The following is a 17,955-nucleotide window of genomic DNA, read 5'->3' on the forward strand; positions in this document are numbered from 1 at the left end:
ATGGCATTTTAAAAGTAATAATGTGTCGAAAGATGCCAGTAAATGTACTGTGGCTACAAAATTTTCTTTGACGTACCTCTATTTCAAATTCTCTTTGGTATAATATCGGCCAATAATATCTCACCTTTGTGTTGTATGAGCATGTATTATATAGAGTGAACAATATAGATTAGTTTGTAAATTAGATGATGAATACTACAATGAAATATTGTGAATTACTATAGGAGACTCAGCATATTACTAATAACGTTGTAATAACAAAAATTATTTGACTACTTATATTAAAAAAAAAGTCGGAAAAAACCATTACATGTCACCAATTTTTTTTTATCGCTTGCACAAATGCCGACTACTAGAGTACCTGAAGTAGTGAGGTGGAAATCACTTACATATACAAGGTGCCCACGAGAAACCCGAGAGATTTTCTGATTCAATTCTGAGACCAGAAGAAGGAAAAAATACGGATCACTTTGTTTGGCACAATTATTGGAAGTCATAATGTAATGATAGTCATATTATCATTAGTCGTAACTCTGAAACCGTCAACTTTTCAGGCAGGCAGGCAACCTTAGGCTCTCCATATAGATCCTGGGGTGGTACAGCTAAAACAACACTACTAAACCTAGAAAGAGCCCAGAGAGCTGTACTAAAGGTAGCTACTTACCGCCCATTCTTATACCCCACTGAACTCCTTTATAAAGCATGTGAAGTACTAACTGTTCGTCAACTATTTATATTAAGCACAACACTTAAGCAGCACATCAAAATTCCTTTCAACACTGCATATAGTAACAAAAGGCGCAAAGATATTATATGTATTCAAACTGTACAAAGAAAACACGTATTTTCATCTAGATTTTTTGTCTTTTTGGGCCCTTATTTGCACAACAGGTTAAATTCAAAACTAGATTTATACCCACTTAGCTATGCTGGTTGTAAGAATTCTCTACGACGCGCCCTTCAAAAAATGACATACGATGATACAGAGAACTTACTAATAGTCGTAAAATGATTACTTACTGTACTTTGATATAGAATACTTAAATAAGTTATTTTGTTAAGGTTATCATACTATACTGTTTTCAATAATTTTTTTGTATTTGTATAGATAGGTTAGGTTAGGTTTGTTTTACGTTCCGTGCCCAAAGGGTCAAACGGGACTCTATTACTGAGACTGCGCTGTCCGTCCGTCCGTTTGTCACCAGGCTGTATCTCATGAACCGTGATAGTTAGCCAGTTGAAATGTCTACGGATGATGTATTTCTGTTGCCGCTATAACAACAAATACTAGAAATTGAATAAAATATATATTTAAGGGGGCTCCCATACAAAAAAGTGATTTATAGATAATGGTACGGGACCCTTCGTGCGCGAGTCCGACTCGCACTTGGCCGGTTTTTGAGATATTTTAAGCATCTCCTATATATCTGATGTTGACTGTACAATATTCATACTCATTTATTTATAATATTATTACATATTACGACGACGATTTTGACGACCGGTTTGGCCTAGTGGGTAGTGACCCTGCCTACGAAGCTGATGGTCCCGGGTTCAAATCCTGGTAAGGGCATTTATTCGTGTGATGAGCATGGATATTTGTTCCTGAGTCATGGGTGTTTTCTATGTATTTAAGTATTTATAAATATTCATATATTATATATATCGTTGTCTAAGTACCCTCAACACAAGCCTTATTGAGCTTACTGTGGGACTTAGTCAATTTGTGTAATAATGTCCTATAATATTTATTTATTTATTTTTATTTTTATTTTATTTTTATGGCAATCCTGAAAAGTTACGCGTTTTTGAGAAAAACCAAATTATGACTAACGAAAATGCGGACAAACAATACATTATGACTTAAAACTTTATGGGAAACAATAGATACCCTAAAAAATATTATGAATATGAGTTGAGGTCAATGATTTTTTGTATGTGTGTACATAAAAGGTAAACGCTATTTGTAAAAATGTTACTCAAAACGAATTAGAACTTTTTTTGTAAAACCTATTTTTTGCAAAGTGTTACTTGTCACTTTTGGACATCTAACAATAATGATATTTGGACTAGGTCCCGTACTGGCAATATCGCTATCAAAAAGGCGTTTTGCTCGTAGTAATAATAAAAAGATGGTTTTTTTTGTAAGTGGCTTTATCTCTGAAATTAGGCGAATTCCAAAAAAGTTTATTGGACAATTTAGTCTTTAAATATAAATAAAATAAATAAATATTATAGAACATTATTACACAAATTGACTAAGTCCCACAGTAAGCTCAATAAGGCTTGTGTTGAGGGTACTTAGACAACGATATAATATATATAATATATAAATATTTATAAATACTTAAATACATAGAAAACAACCATGACTCAGGAACAAATGCCAATAAATTTTTTATTTATTTATTTATTATTTATAAATATCCATGCTCATCACACGAATAAATGCCCTTACCAGGATTTGAACCCGGAACCATCGGCTTTGTAGGCAGGGTCACTATCCACTAGGCTAAACTGGTCGTCGACATGATCGTAAAAATGATCGGAATATACTGTTAAATCTTTCGCAATGCTCACGGGCACGGTGTATATAAAAAGTTATACTTATCATAAAAACATGGAGGTGATATATTACGCTACGGAGCGTAAACGACTACGTGCTTTGCCAGCATTTAAGATAGGAGTATATCTCATTCTTTTTTATTATGTTTTCGTTCATTGGTAGAACAAGGAAAAAGTAATATACTTGTATTTAGTTTAAATTAAGTTCTTAAGTTCAGGCTACTAAGGCGTTGTGCTGGAAACTTAAACATGTATTTTCTTAGCTAATTATTGGTGCCACAATCTTATATCTATGACTAGATTGTCGAGAAATGGTCGATTTTAAGATTAAAGCATGCATTTAGAGTAAAAAGGACCTTGTCAAAACTTTTAGTTCTAACCATTAACCAGGGTATTGTTGACTACGAGGCAAGCAAGCAGACCGCCTGATTAAGCAACGGTCGCGTGTGGCCTGTAACACCAGAGTTGCAAGTGCGTTGCCGGCTTTAAGATGGGAGTACGCTGTTTCCTTGAAGGTGTGAAGGTCGCATCGGTCCGAAAATATCGCGGAAAACAGTTACCACGACTTAAGAGACCTAAAAATGTCAGATTGGTAGATTTAGTCGATGAAATTGTACAACTTTCGTTAACTATGAGAAATAACAAGTACTGGTTTCTATTAGCACGTCTTGTTATCATTCATTTTAATAAAACAATATTTTGAAAACAGACTCACTTAATTAGTAATGATTTTTTTTCTGATGGACGTTTACTTAGGTAAACGCGCGTAAAGCACTGATTTAGTCGATCTTTTTTGTAAATTTCGTAAAGTTTGGACAGCTAAAAATGGAAATTTTGTATTACACATATCCTTTACTTCAACTTTAATAAACTACATTTTTGTTATTATAAATTTGAAGTGGTGTAAATGCAAGTTAGACGAAATCAACTTTCTCCAGAAATTATTTCAAAACAAGTGACAATTTCTCTGAAAATTGACTTGATTTCAACGTAATTTTGATACTTAAACAATTTACAACAATTGCTGAAACTATTCTTATACATCATTTTTTATAATTTACCACCATAATTTTTTGATGATTTTTTAAAAACTGTCCCTTCTCGTCACATATTACCGGGGACGCACGTTTGCGACCTCATTATTAAAAGGCAAGATGAGAAGACGTGCTAATAGAAACCAATACTTGTTATTTACATATTACGTAACAGAAGGTGTACAAATTCAACGACTAAATCTATCAATTTTACATTTTTGCTCTAAAATCGGTAATATTTTGACAAGGCTTCATAATAACACTTATGAAATATACTAATATAAGTATTATTAAAATACTGAAGTATTGCTTTTGTATATTTGCTCAGTACCCCTAGTGTAAGTTTTATCGACATCATAACGTGACGAACGCGTTTGCGTTAAGTGTCATTTTGTATAGGATTTTGAGTTTCCAAAACGTCCCGCTTGGCGCGCTCTTTCTAAATCACATACAAAATGAGACTAAACGCAAACGCGTACGTCACGTTTCGAAATCGAATTTATTTACACTAGGAGTACAGAATATATTTAAGATACACAGACAGCCGCTTTTTGTTCCACAATCACATCACATAGACAAATATGAAGACTATTTGTAAAAATCCAAATGTTATTGATATAATGATTTAAAAAAAAAACAGCCTATATATGTCCCACTGCTGGGCACAGGCCTCTCATGCGCGAGAATTTCTTCGCATGCAGGTTTCCTCACGATGTTTTACTTCACCGAAAAGCTAGTGGTGAATATCAAATGCTATTTCGTACATAAGTTCCGAAAAACTCATTGGTATCTACGAGCCAGATTTGAACGGGCCGACAGTCGTTTCGGCGGTAAGAGCTTATACGCCCGTCACTTTTCCCTGTATTTGGTCTATACGAGCTTACATGCTTGTACACGTACGCTCGTACAAAACGCTAGTCTGAAACCGCCCATAGACTGGTGGTAAAATAGCAAATACTAACCATTTTAAAATTAATTTTACATTTGGATTTTTCAAACATACATTCTTTTTATTTATTTACTCTCATGAAACATGCTTGTAGTATTTAATTGTTATAATACTTTCAAATAATTAAATAGGTTTTGTTTTACCTACTACTTCTTACATTATCTTATAAGTTAATTTGGAGGAAATCTAGCGTATTTAGTATGAAGAGGAAAGTCTAAGATTTAATAGAAAATATATCATGCATTTTCTTTGAAGATTCAGATGCTAAAATATTTAATAAAATATCTAGTAGGTTTAAAAATATTATTTGACCAAGAATAAAAAAAAAATCATTTATTTTATTTTGTGATTGTCCATATTATAATAAAGAATTTATAACTTCTGAATTATACTGTTATTGTTTTTTTTTTGTTACAAAAATTAAAACTTACGACAATAACTTATATCAAATTGAGCGAGATATTTGTGAGTCCAGACTTAACGTAATAATTATACTTAATCCACACTATACCAGAACTAAAGCGTCACATACCTTTGGTTAAAAATAAATTGTGCAGTTTTCAGACAACCACCAAAATTCTGGTAACCATAATGTCAACACTAAAATATTGGTTACCAATAACATAAAATTAACCAGTCACTTGTTAAATGATCATATTATAGTGATTATTACTACCGAAGTTAATTTGAATTTAATTTGCAGAATGGTATGTAGAAGACATTTTTATAAAAAAAAACTTACGTTTTACCGAAAATATTCAATGTTTCGGGTTATTTTTTACTCAGAATACTAATGATTTCATAAAAGAGAACATGCTGGGTCTTTAATATTATTAGTTTTATGGCGGCTTTTAAATTTATTTGTAAGATATAAGATCTAAAACTGATTCAAAAATTTTTATTGAAACATAGGGACACACTTAATCTTTTTAAAGACATTACCCTAGTGATTTATACAAAAAATATATATTGTTTCAAAGAAAACAAACAGAACATTTTTCCTGGACATCCGCAGACGTTTTTTTTTAGGATTTTAAAAACATTCCCATACCCGAAATTACCCCAAAGTACCTAAATCAAATAAACTTCGACCCCATCACTATAATACTTCATTATATCACTGAGCAGAGAAAATTGAACCATAAGTCGTACAGTTTTAGGTTGTATTTCGTTCACCGCGACTGAGGCGTCGACTTCCTTCGGGCGATTTGCTTCGTTTTGCGCGAAGTTTCTTCCGTTACCTGAAAACGAAGTAAATATATTTTACTAAAAATAATGGACTTCGCAAAACAGCATTTTATGGTCTTCGCAAGCAGGTCTACTCCAGCAAATGTTGACTCATTACGCACACAATAATTACAAGTTTTAATTTACTTTCACCTGACCGTTGTCTGTTTCTAATCAAATCTTGCAAATTAAATTTGACCCACTTCCCGGTTTCCGATGAAGCTGAAAATTTGCATACATATGTAAGTCGGGTGACAATGCAATATTATGGTACCATCGAGATGATCTGATGATGGAGACAGCGGCCATAGGAACTCTGTGATAAAACAACGTAACCTTATTGTGTTTGGGGTTTTTAGAATTGCTTAGATGCGTAGTTGCTTGTGGAAAGAAAAGTACAGTCAGCGATAAAAGCTTGTACCAAAAATATTTTTTTTGCCAAAAACTTATTTCTAAGAGCTAACCTAAAAGTCCCCAATTCAATTTTGTACCTTATGCGGTCGAGATTCTTGGTCCGTGGGGTCCGCACGCGATAACTTTATTTAACTAATTATCAAAAAGAATATCAGACACCACCGGTGATCGTAGAGCTGGCATCTTCCACGCTCAAAGAATTAGTATAAAGCGAGGAAATGCTGCCAGCATCTACGGCACCATGCCGCTGGGATATAGTTTTTAGTAGTTTATATTATTAAGGTTAGTTTTATTTATTTTTACATTTAGGTTTCAAGTTTTATGTTAGTTATTTCATTCTGTTACTTTGAATATAAACCGATCCCCTCTGATTAATAATACACCTAAAATGAAAAAATGAAAGTGAAAAATGAAAATGAAAAATGATTTATTTAAATGATAATATACATGAGTAAATAAATTTGGTTTGTAGATCTTGCCTATGAATAAGTTAGCATAGAAAATACAAAAATACAACTATTATATTGTATGAATAACACACAATAAACACACACTGACACACTGAATGACTGACTGTAACACTGACGTAGTAACAGTGGCAAAGAAACATACGGCCTGCCTGATGTTAAGCAGTCTCCGTAGCCTATGTACGTCTGCAACTCCAGAGGTGTTAAATGCGCGTTGCCGACCCTAACACTCCGCACCCTCTCTAAGCTCTGGCAAACTTACTTTTTTTTAATAAAAGAAGTTACAACGGCTATGGTCACTTATCTGCCAAACTGCATAGCAGTTTGTTGGCAGAAAACTACTACTCACCGGCGGGAACACAACACTATGAGTTGAAATGAGAATTAAGGTTTAAAATATTGACTGTTTTATTGTTTAATAAGGAAGAAAATGACATGGAAGAATACTTACTGAAGCCATAACTCTGGCGGGCACGGGCGGGGGTACACGCTTCGGGGGGTTCGCGGGGGTCGCAGGGGTTGCGCAGCAGGGGGTTGTCGGCTCGGTGGGCGCATCGGAACAGCACGCTTCGTTGCTAAAACATACAGTCTGGTTTAATTGCAGCTTAAGAGGAAAAAGGACGAACTTTTCCATACAAATGAAGTCCCACCTCCTCTATGGTTATTGACATATATAATAATAAATAATAATTCAGCCTATATACGTCCCACTGCTGGGCACAGGCCTCCTCTCATGCGTGAGAGAGCTCGGGCTATAGTCCCCACGCTAGCCCAATGCGGATTGGGGATTCACATACACCTTTGAATTTCTTTGCAGATGTATGCAGGTTTCCTCACGATGTTTTCCTTCACCGAAAAAGCTAGTGGTAAATATCAAATGATATTTCGTACATAAGTTCCGAAAAACTCATTGGTACGAGCCAGGATTTGAACCCACGACCTCCGGATTGAAAGTCGGACGTCATATCCACTCGGCCACCACCGCCGTCATTGACATATTGGAAAATATTTTGACATAATTATGTGCATATACACCATTGACAAATTCTTCGACAAGGTGTCATTGATGTGTTTACAGTATTTTAATTGAGAATGTTATTTTATTATTATTTGAGAAATTATTTTTGTACCAAATTATTTTAATCTTAATATTAAGTCATAATTTATTGTATTTTTCTAATGTATTCATTGTTGACATTTGATTTATAATTATAATTGTCATTTTTTATTGATTTAATTTTACAATTTACGTTTAGTTAAATGTAATACGATAGTGTGTAAGTATTTTGGACGTGTAATTACTTTTATCAATAAATATATGAATATGAATGAATATTAATCATAGTTATGCCCCTTCGTCTGTTTTTTTAGATTTTTTGTTTATTATAAGAATTAGGAGCGAAAAAACCAAACCCAAACAAAAATTTTATTGCTTCGAAGTTTTATGATAATTGAAAATTCGGAATAAATCAAACGAAGGGTCATAGTTGTGGTTAATATACATCAAATTGTCATAGTTGTGGTTAATATACATCAAATTGTCATAGTTGTGGTTAATATACATCAAATTGTGTAAAAACATTATTAATAGTGTTAATTAATTGTAATTATCCTTTACTATTTCTATTATAATAGGTAAATCTTGAGCTGAATTTGTTAATTTTAATTATTAATTTGACTAAAGCTCAGAAGTCCAAACTCGGAGTTTGCCAACGAGCTATGGAGCGTAGCATATTAGGTGTCAAATTGGTGGATCGAGTCCGGAACACCACGCTGCGCTCCAAGACACAAATCATCGATGTAGCTCGGAAAGCGGCCAAGCTAAAATGGGATTGGGCTGGTCACGTCTGCCGAATGCCGATTGAGTTGTGGGGCAAAGTCACTACAGAGTGGGAGCCCGAAAACTCGAATCGGGGATCTGGCAGACCTCACCGGCGATGGCGGGATGAACTGGACTCCTTCTTGAAGGAGTGGCCAGACATAGCACTCGACAGAGATCAGTGGAGAGATTGGGGGGAGGCCTTTGCCCAGCAGTGGGACACGACAGGCTCTAAATAATAATAATAATAATAAGCCTGACATCGTGATAATAGATCGATCGCAACGCCGGGCCGTGCTCGTCGATATCACCATCCCCCATGATGAGAATCTCGTGAAAGCCGAGAAGGACAAGTCCAGCAAGTACCTAGACTTGGCTCACGAGATAACCGCCATGTGGGATGTTGATTCGACGATCATTGTCCCAATAGTCGTTTCAGCGAACGGTCTCATAGCGAAGAGTCTCGACCAACACCTAGAGAGACTCTCGCTAGGTGGTTGGATCAAGGGTCAGATGCAGAAGGCGGTGATCTTGGACACGGCGCGGATAGTGCGGCGGTTCCTCTCTCTGCAGCCCTGACCACCGGCAGCTTGGGCCCTGCCCCGCTGCTGGCGGCACACTAGGTTAAGTTTTTTACAATGTGTTTATATGTGTTGTGTATAGTATTTTTTTATGTATTTTTATATTTTACTTTTATATCCATATTGTAAAAAACATAACCCTAAGAAGAAAGAGAAATAAAGGAATAATAATAATAATTTTGCAAAATTTTATGTGTGTTGTGTAAATATTGTACAGATAGCAAAATAAATTTTGATTTTTTTATATTCAGAGAGGAAAATGCGCACGATCATCCCTTTTCGACTTAATTTCATTTTATCCATTTACCAAAATTCGCACAACTCAAATCGTAACTGTGTCACTGAATACGGACTGAATTCCAGAATGCCTAATTTTAATTCTAATATACCACATTCCTAAAATACTTAAACTTCAAATCAACATCATTGTCATAATACCTAAATCACAAATTGCCTACATTTATATACGTAATTAAACTTCTAATAATATATGACTGTTTCTTTTTAATATAATGTATTTTATCGCGTAATTTAAAAAAATATTACATCCGTCCGGCGCGTATTAAGACACGGCGCGATGCCTTGAACGCAGCCAGCATGGGTCCGTTCCCTAAGACGATCGGGAGCAGAGTGAGACGGCCGGTGCGCCAGCGCACTCGAACCTAAGCGCGGGCAAAACTGGTGACGCTGTTGTTTCGCCGAACGTACAGTCACGCATTGAACAGATTATTTTTATTTATTTAAACCCTAATTTCTAATGAACTACTCATATTTTGATTAGAGTAAAGTACATCGTTACAATGAGTGCAACATCAAACATTCATTCAGTAAATAGTGTGGCCTATTTTACAATGATAACTTTTACAAGCAATAAAAATTACCAATAATTATAAAATACAATTACAAATCAATGAAATATTTTATGTCTCTAAATGTGGATTAACACATAAAAACTATGATAAAAATTACAAACAACAAATATTAAAATTCTTTAGAGATGTAAAAGTGTCTAAGTATCAGAGATAAAATTTAATTCAAAGGAACGATCATTAAATTATCCTTAGAGATGTAAAGGGTCTCCAAGACTTGAATTCTTATATAAATAAATAAAAAGACAAGAAATTAAATCAGACAAGAACCGAATGAAGTGTCTCACGTTAATGCCACTCAAAATTAAAGTTACATACTTATTCATAACATAACATATATGTAGCCCGTGTAAGCTTAAACAGACCGGCTCCACAAAGTGCTATATACATCGTGTACCACTTATACATCGCGTCTGTATTACACCGTGAACCTATACATTGTTCCTTTTATACACCGTGTACCAGTTATGCGCCGAAGCCGAGAATCATAGCGAGGATCCAAGGTATGTAGAGAGCGACATAGCTTCGTCTGTTATCCATCTTGGACCTCTACATCGTGTGTCTGTTATCATCTGTTTTACACCGTGCACTTGACCATACATCATGTACCTGTTATGCGCCGAGGCTGCGGGTCACAGCACGGTGTCCAAGGTGTTCAGAGAGCGACGCAGCGCGGGGTCGCGCGCGCACCAGCGTGCTAGTTCATCGGGGGTCACCACTCCGTCTGCGTTTGTGTCTATCAGCTATGTGTAAAAAGTATATGATTTTAATTATAACCAGAATTATTTATAAATATGTGATCCAAGCAGAACACAATGACTGAAAATGCCTTTATTATGCTAAACTTCCATCGCTGTTAACCAACTGAGCTACCGACGGTACCAGAAGCGTGTGAATTTTCCCAATTCTTCCTTTTTGTTTACCTTAGAGAGGCACATAGCCACATCTACCGGAAGAATTATCTATCTCAACGGCACCAGGGTCCCAAGTCATATTGAGAATTCACCAGTAACAACGTGCAAACCCATAATAAACAATTTTTATACGAATTTCAAATTTGACCTTTAATATAAAAAAATATTACTCTAAATAATGACTATATACTCGTAAAGCAAGTACATAGAACAAACACTATGGTAGAAGTAAGAAAAAAACTCCTATGGAAGAACAGTTAAAACAGTAAAATATCCAGCTGTCAGATATAAATAACAGTTTCGAATCTCTCCAGAGCCGTTATTGACGGAGTGAAGTGCGCTGTCAATATTTGAATTTTTTTTAATTAAATATTCTATGTACAGTCAGCATCAATAGTAGCGGATGAAATAACGTGCCAAAAGTATCTGATAGGTATTCCGGATAACTTTTCCAAATATAGATAAATCTCTAAAATTTACATTCAAAAGTATATCTTTTACCGTCTTAATTGTTCTACATATAGAACCACCACATTTTGTTAAGTTGTTACAGAATGGCAGATACTTTTGAAACCTTGTTTGATCCGCTACTTTTGATGCTGACTGTACTAGGCCACCTATTAAGGTTCTTTGACAGACACTTTCATAAACAGACAGCCCAATTCGAACACTGTGATTCAATACAATTCGAAGAATATGTCAGTGTCAATAAATATTATTAAACCAAAAACTTCACATTTGACACTGACCGATCGGTATCGTACCGTAGTGGTCTTAGAAGCATTCTTTGAATACGGCCGAGAGAATGTTCTCCTGACCTCTACGAGGATAGTAAGCCATTAAACGAGAACTTAATGGCGTACACAGATTATGACAACTTACATGAAAGATCCTGTCGACGTGGTCCTGCGCAGCGGCGGGGTGCGCGGGGGGGAGTGCCGCGGCCCCCACCAACTCGTAGATGGCCTGCCATATTCCGTATTATTCCATATTCATTTATTCATAAAATTAAAATTTTACATGTCATTTATTTATTTATTTAATCTTTATTGCACAAAAGAAAACCTTATTGTACAAAAGGCGGACTTAATTGGTGTAATATTAATAAGTATGTCAGTTAAATCACAATTCATTGAAATAATTATCATCAAAAAAAGAGTAAAATAAAAACAATAAATAACACGTAATAAATAATCAATACAATTTACATAGTCAAAATTAAAACATCACATTAAAACTAAATTGAATTATTATTATATACCGACATGTCGTAAAATCAAATCCAAAGACAAGTTATGAGGGTTCAAAAAAACGACGAAGCGCTTCAAGAAAACGTAGGTAGTGCCCTTGCACTTGTTTTGGCGGGGGCACTATCGTACCCCCAGATTAAACGCTTAACGCCGTATACCTCATGGCGACCCTGACAGTCGGCTTGCTCGAGGTGTACGCCTTAATGGCATGTGCTTCATCGTTTCGGGAGCCGTCCCTAATGGACATTGGGGCATTATCTTATCTATCTTATTAAGCAAGATAAGATAAGACAGTCACCTGCACGACTTTGATCATCTCCTGCCTGGTAACCCTGCCGTCCCCATCAGCGTCGTACAGTCGGAACACCCACGCTAGTTTCTCCTGCTCGGAGCCTCGAGCTACGCGGGACAGGATCTCCAGGAACTCCTGGAATTACAGAAAAAAACAAATTACTACACATTTTTAAATAAAAGGGGAAAATGGAACTGCTTCGGGCAAGACTCGAACTTGTGACCTTTCGGAACACCGGTCCGATTGCTCTTAACCAACCTCAACTTTTTCAATTTCAACATTTATTCAGGAAGTACTGTAAAATGGGGTGAGTAGGGACAAAACTGTCATTCAAACCTCGATAAAACATTATTTTTTATGTACCAAACAGATTTTTATATATAATAAATGTTCCGGTCGTTTGTATTTTAGTTTTTTTTTTATGATTTTGTGTAGTTCCATTTCATTACTTTAAAGATAAATACGAGTAGGGGTAAGGAGGGATATCCTACCAAGGTGAATTTTGAAAATTGTTGGATCGACACTACGGGATTATGAACAATGTAATAGCTTGACTTGTTATTAGAATATATAATTTACGTAGCAGTAACCTGTAAAAACCAACTCACCCATCTCATCCCTCCTTACCCCATTTATAACCCAACTGCCCTCGTAATCCCTACTCACCCCATTTTACGGTACCTACGCCACAAGTGCACTTTTACAGGTACCCAACTGTCCGGTTCCGATTTGATTCATATTTATATATGTTATAGAGTAGTCTAAAATAACGGACACGTATTTTTTTTTAGCTGACCAAACTCATCCTATTGGGAGAAATTGTCCTCCAAAGTACTAAAAAGTTACGAAATCTTCTAACTCCTATAGAAAGTGATGCTCGAGCAACTTGCCAGTTAATGGCATGTTTGAGTATAAATATTTGAGAACAGGAAAAAATAATGTACACGTGTTTTGTTATATCTGCATAAACTCAAGTTTTCCTAAAAAAAACACTCGTCTTTATGTGTAACTTTAGCGATAAAGATATTATAAAACTTCGAATGTCGATTTTTTTAGGAAAAATGAGTTTAAGCAGATATAACAAAACACGTGCTCATTATTTTTTGCTGCTTTCAAACATATACTCAAACCAGCCATTAACTAGCAAGTTGCTGGAGCATCACTTTCTATAGGAGTTAGAAGATTTAGTAACTTTTTAGTACTTTGGTGGACAATTTCTCCTAATAGGTTGAGTTTGGGCAGCTAAAAAAAAAATACGTGTCCTTTATTTTAGACTACTCTATAACATATATAAATATGAATCAAATCGGAACCGGACAGTTGGGTACCTTTCCTTGTAAGTATAAAATATATTTTCAACAATAATTTTCGTCTGATGCAGACCCATTATCTAGAACGCTATAGCGTCAGCAATTTAAAAGAATTGTCCACCTAAAACAAAGAGGTAGTGGAAATGGCAGTCATAGGCAATCGCTCAAGCTATTCAATAAGCGGAAGGTGTGGCCTCACTGCGAGCGGAAGCGGTTTTTGGAGTCCGTCAAAGCTACTTGTGTATTGACTTGGCAATCGACAGAAGGTAGTGTTGATGAGCGTTTTCACATTATCCGATTCCATATCGGATGTAGGATCCTACGTCCACACATATAAGCACACAAACAAAAATTATCGGTCCGAAAGCTGACGTGGGGTCCGACATGTCCGAAATTATCGGAAGTGCCAATCCGATATCGCATATCCGGTGGTCGACAGATATTAGAGAGTGTGGCATGAGAGTGTGGTGGGGAGGCTTTCTGGGTTAAAGTACTTTTTTGTCATGTAGATTTGTCAAATGAATAAATAAATACAGGAAATAACATATGTTTTACATTTTACTTTTCTCCGATATCGGATTGGACAATGTGAAAACGCTCTAAGCATCAAATTTGTCTGAAAATATGACGTTTATAGTGATTTTTCTGTACTTTTTATTTAAACAAAATACCTGTCATATTTATAAGCACTTCTATAAATATATACAAACACAGTGTACGAAATTCTCACTTGTCACCTATCACTTGACATTGACTATTGTCACCCGACATATACCGGCATGGCGAAATAGGGGCCTGGTCTACAACATTGTTCCTAAATCGAAATAAATAAGACGCAGATATTATAAAAAAAAACCTCCTTTAAAATTTTCGGTGAAATCCGCTCACACTGGGCCATACAAACTTAATACCAATTTTTCCAATAGTTGGGAGCCCGCCAGCTTAGTGGGTTCGATTCTCTGTCCAGGCCGTTATTCAGCCCAACTATTGGAAATACTAGTGGTTAATACTAGTGGAAATCACGTCTTTGTCTGTTCCATAATCAATATGTCAATATCATAATGTTCAATAAATTTGACGACCGGTTTGGCCTAGTGGGTAGTGACCCTGCCTACGAAGCTGATGGTCCCGGGTTCAAATCCTGGTAAGGGCATTTATTCGTGTGATGAGCATGGATATTTGTTCCTGAGTCATGGGTGTTTTCTATGTATTTAAGTATTTATAAATATTTATATATTATATATATCGTTGTCTAAGTACCCTCAACACAAGCCTTATTGAGCTTACTGTGGGACTTAGTCAATTTGTGTAATAATGTCTTATAATATTTATATTTATTTTATTTATAATGTTAAGTTCTATTGTTATTACATCGTCCTTTTTTAGAAGTAGAAGCACATAGTAAATCAGGGATCGGAAACCGGTATTTTTTGTATGGGAACGAAAACGGTATTTTTTCGTTCTTTGTTAATTACTTCATTTCTAATTAGGCAATCTAATAATACGAAGTCGTTATCTGAAAACACAACTGAGTCCTACATTTAGAGTGTAAAATAAACCGAAATATACGGTTATTTCGATGTTTTTGCAAAAAACCGGTTCCGATCCCTGTAGTAAATAGCGGCGGCGCGCGCCGGAGCAGAGTCCGCTCAGTACAAAGTGCCATTTTCGCCGCACGCACACAGACGTGACATTTACGCACACAGACGTTACATTTACAGGCGTTCTCGGGCACTCTGGGGCAGAGCTTAGTCGGGCTGTGCGCGCGTTGCTCACTTGACGTCCCCGCCGCTACGTAGGTACCTACTGTCATGTAGGTCAAAATGCAGTCTCTAAGGAATGTAAACATGATAAGATGTATGTATAAATGAATCGATGTATGTACGTCTGTAAACTTACATTACCTACTCCTTTTTAAAATTCGTTTTTTTTTATACTACGTCGGTGGCAAACAAGCATACGGCCCGCCTGATGGTAAGCAGTCTCCGTAGCCTATGTACGCCTGCAACTCCAGAGGAGTTACATGCGCGTTGCCAACCCTAACCCCCTCCCGCCCCTCGTTGAGCTCTGGCAACCTTACTCACCGGCAGGTACACAACACTATGAGTAGGGTCTAGTGTTATTTGGCTGCTGTTTTCTGTAAGGTGGAGGTACTTCCTCAGTTGGGCTCTGCTCTAGATCTGGAATGACATCCACTGGCTGTGCCCTACCACACAAAGCGAGATGACATTCACAATGCCCATACCTCTCTTATGGACGTAGTTTAAGGACGTACCCGGGTCAATTAATACAGAAGCAACCCTAGTGAGCCGGGAAAGTTTAGGTATGTATTTTCAAGAACGGCGGGAACGTACCTTCTGTTTATATTTTATTTTGTGCTAATACGAAATAAAGTGACCAAGTTTAGGATTAAATTAATGACGCGGAAGCAGTGCTAGGTAATTTTTTAGGGTTTCGTATTTACCTAGAAACTCTTATAGTTTCGCGATGTCCCTTTGTCTGAGGCTTTGTTCCGTGATCGTCAGCGCGACAGAACGGTAAAATAAAAATGAATAGTGTTAAAACACTACAAAATTACGCTTTCGTGTTCAAAGTCCATTATTTGACCTTTCTCACAAGTGCAAACACGACTATGATACGATATTCCATCATGGAATGCCAGTGCCTATCTTTCGGCTTCATCATCAGACCTTGAAACCTAATCGTGGTCAAAGTTCATTACAAAACCTTTCTAACAAATCCAAACACAGCTATGATACGATGTTCCACCATGAAGTTCCAGTTCATATCTTCCGGCTCCATCATCAGATCAGTTCGACAGTACCAAATTATTGTATTGTCATCAGAACTATATACAGCTGCCAATTTTCATGACGCTACGATCCTTGGAAGATGGTTAAATTAGTTACCTTAGATTCCATTACATAGTTACATACAGGTCGACCTAATAAAAGTGTGTTAAAAACCATATATATTTTTGTTTTTATTTTACCTACTTACTTACAAAATGATTATTTTTTTTGCTTTGACCTAATAGTGTGGGATCGTTGGATAGATCTTTCAAAACGAACATGGACCTTTAAACAATTTTTTTTGATAACACCAACAACAACATGTTGGGAAATAAACGCTCTGGAGGAAAAAAACTGGGGGGACAGTTTTTTTCCCTTTAACTTTTGAACCAAGGGTCCAAAAAATATGAATAAAAATCGTGAAACAAATATAGCCATCATGATCGGTTCAGTCGTTTTTGAGTTATTGCAAAAATCTTCTCTTAGTAAAGAGAAGTCTTCTTAGCAAAGGGTACCTCCCTTAAGCTTGTATTATACATGATAATAGCCTCCGTTTGGCCTATTTTGACCGAATGGTAACTACGAAACCCTACACTGAGCATGGCCTGACATGCTCATGGTCGATTTTTAGGGTTCCGTACCCAAATGGTCAAACGGGACCCTATTACTGAGACTCCGCTATCTGTCCGTCCGTCCGTCTGTATCTCATGAACTGTGATAGTTAGCCAGTTGAAATTTCTACAGATTGTGTATTTCTGTTGCCGCTATAACAACAAATACTAAAAAAGGAATAATATAAATATTTCTTTCCAATCTCGAGGTTCTCATCCAATCACCGTAGTTAAGCAACGTCGGGCGGGGTCAGTTCTTGGATGGGTGAGCGTTTTTATAGATAATGGTACGGAACCCTTCCTGTGTGAATATAAGAGGCAAACGAACATATAAGAAGCAGTCGCCCATGGACATCTGCAACACCACTTGCAACGCACTTACAAGCCCTCGGATTTTCTTGAAGGTTCGAAGGTCGTATCGGTCCGCACCGCAGGCGACAGTTCATTTCACTGTAGCTGTGCGAGGCAGGAGATTTCTGGAGAAACGTACAGTTGAGGACTGCCAATCACCTTGGTGAAGATGGACAAGTTGACCTCCTCTACTCCTGCTAAATAAATAAGTAACCAATGTATATTAAAATTATTAACTAATACTAACCTCAAAGTTAATTTTCCCGCTCTGTTTGTGTTTGACAGTATTGAACACGAGCTGGGCGTACTGCGTTGCGTCTGAAAAAAAAAACTCGCTATAACAAGTTCTGCATAGCAACGTGCCAAAGGGGATTTCCAAAAATATTAAAGTTCTTGTGAAATATTCTCGGTACTTTTTTCTGCACGTTTGTTCAATCAATCATCTTTTCGTGTTATGGCTCCATCAAGGTGTTGATGATTCGGCCAATGTCGAGGTTGGATCAGACACGG

At 36.5% G+C, this 17,955-nt stretch overlaps 1 protein-coding gene across 2 annotated transcripts in view; it reads right to left on the bottom strand.

The window, feature by feature from the left end:
- Window positions 1-6,782: 6,782 nt before the first annotated feature.
- The window catches only part of LOC133532467 (Kv channel-interacting protein 4-like), a 77,091-nt gene continuing 65,918 nt past the window's right edge, over window positions 6,783-17,955 (bottom strand). For both annotated transcript variants that reach the window (XM_061871162.1, XM_061871161.1), the window contains exons 5-9: window positions 17,693-17,763; window positions 12,388-12,516; window positions 11,722-11,805; window positions 10,535-10,668; window positions 6,783-7,231 (exon numbers count right to left, since the gene is read on the bottom strand). In XM_061871162.1, coding sequence (XP_061727146.1) covers window positions 10,558-10,668; window positions 11,722-11,805; window positions 12,388-12,516; window positions 17,693-17,763 — 395 coding nt within the window. In that variant the 3' untranslated portion in view covers window positions 6,783-7,231; window positions 10,535-10,557. The remainder of the gene's footprint in view (window positions 7,232-10,534; window positions 10,669-11,721; window positions 11,806-12,387; window positions 12,517-17,692; window positions 17,764-17,955) is intronic.

Source organism: Cydia pomonella, chromosome 27, assembly GCF_033807575.1.
Source record: "Cydia pomonella isolate Wapato2018A chromosome 27, ilCydPomo1, whole genome shotgun sequence".
In the NCBI taxonomy this organism is placed as follows: domain Eukaryota; kingdom Metazoa; phylum Arthropoda; class Insecta; order Lepidoptera; family Tortricidae; genus Cydia; species Cydia pomonella.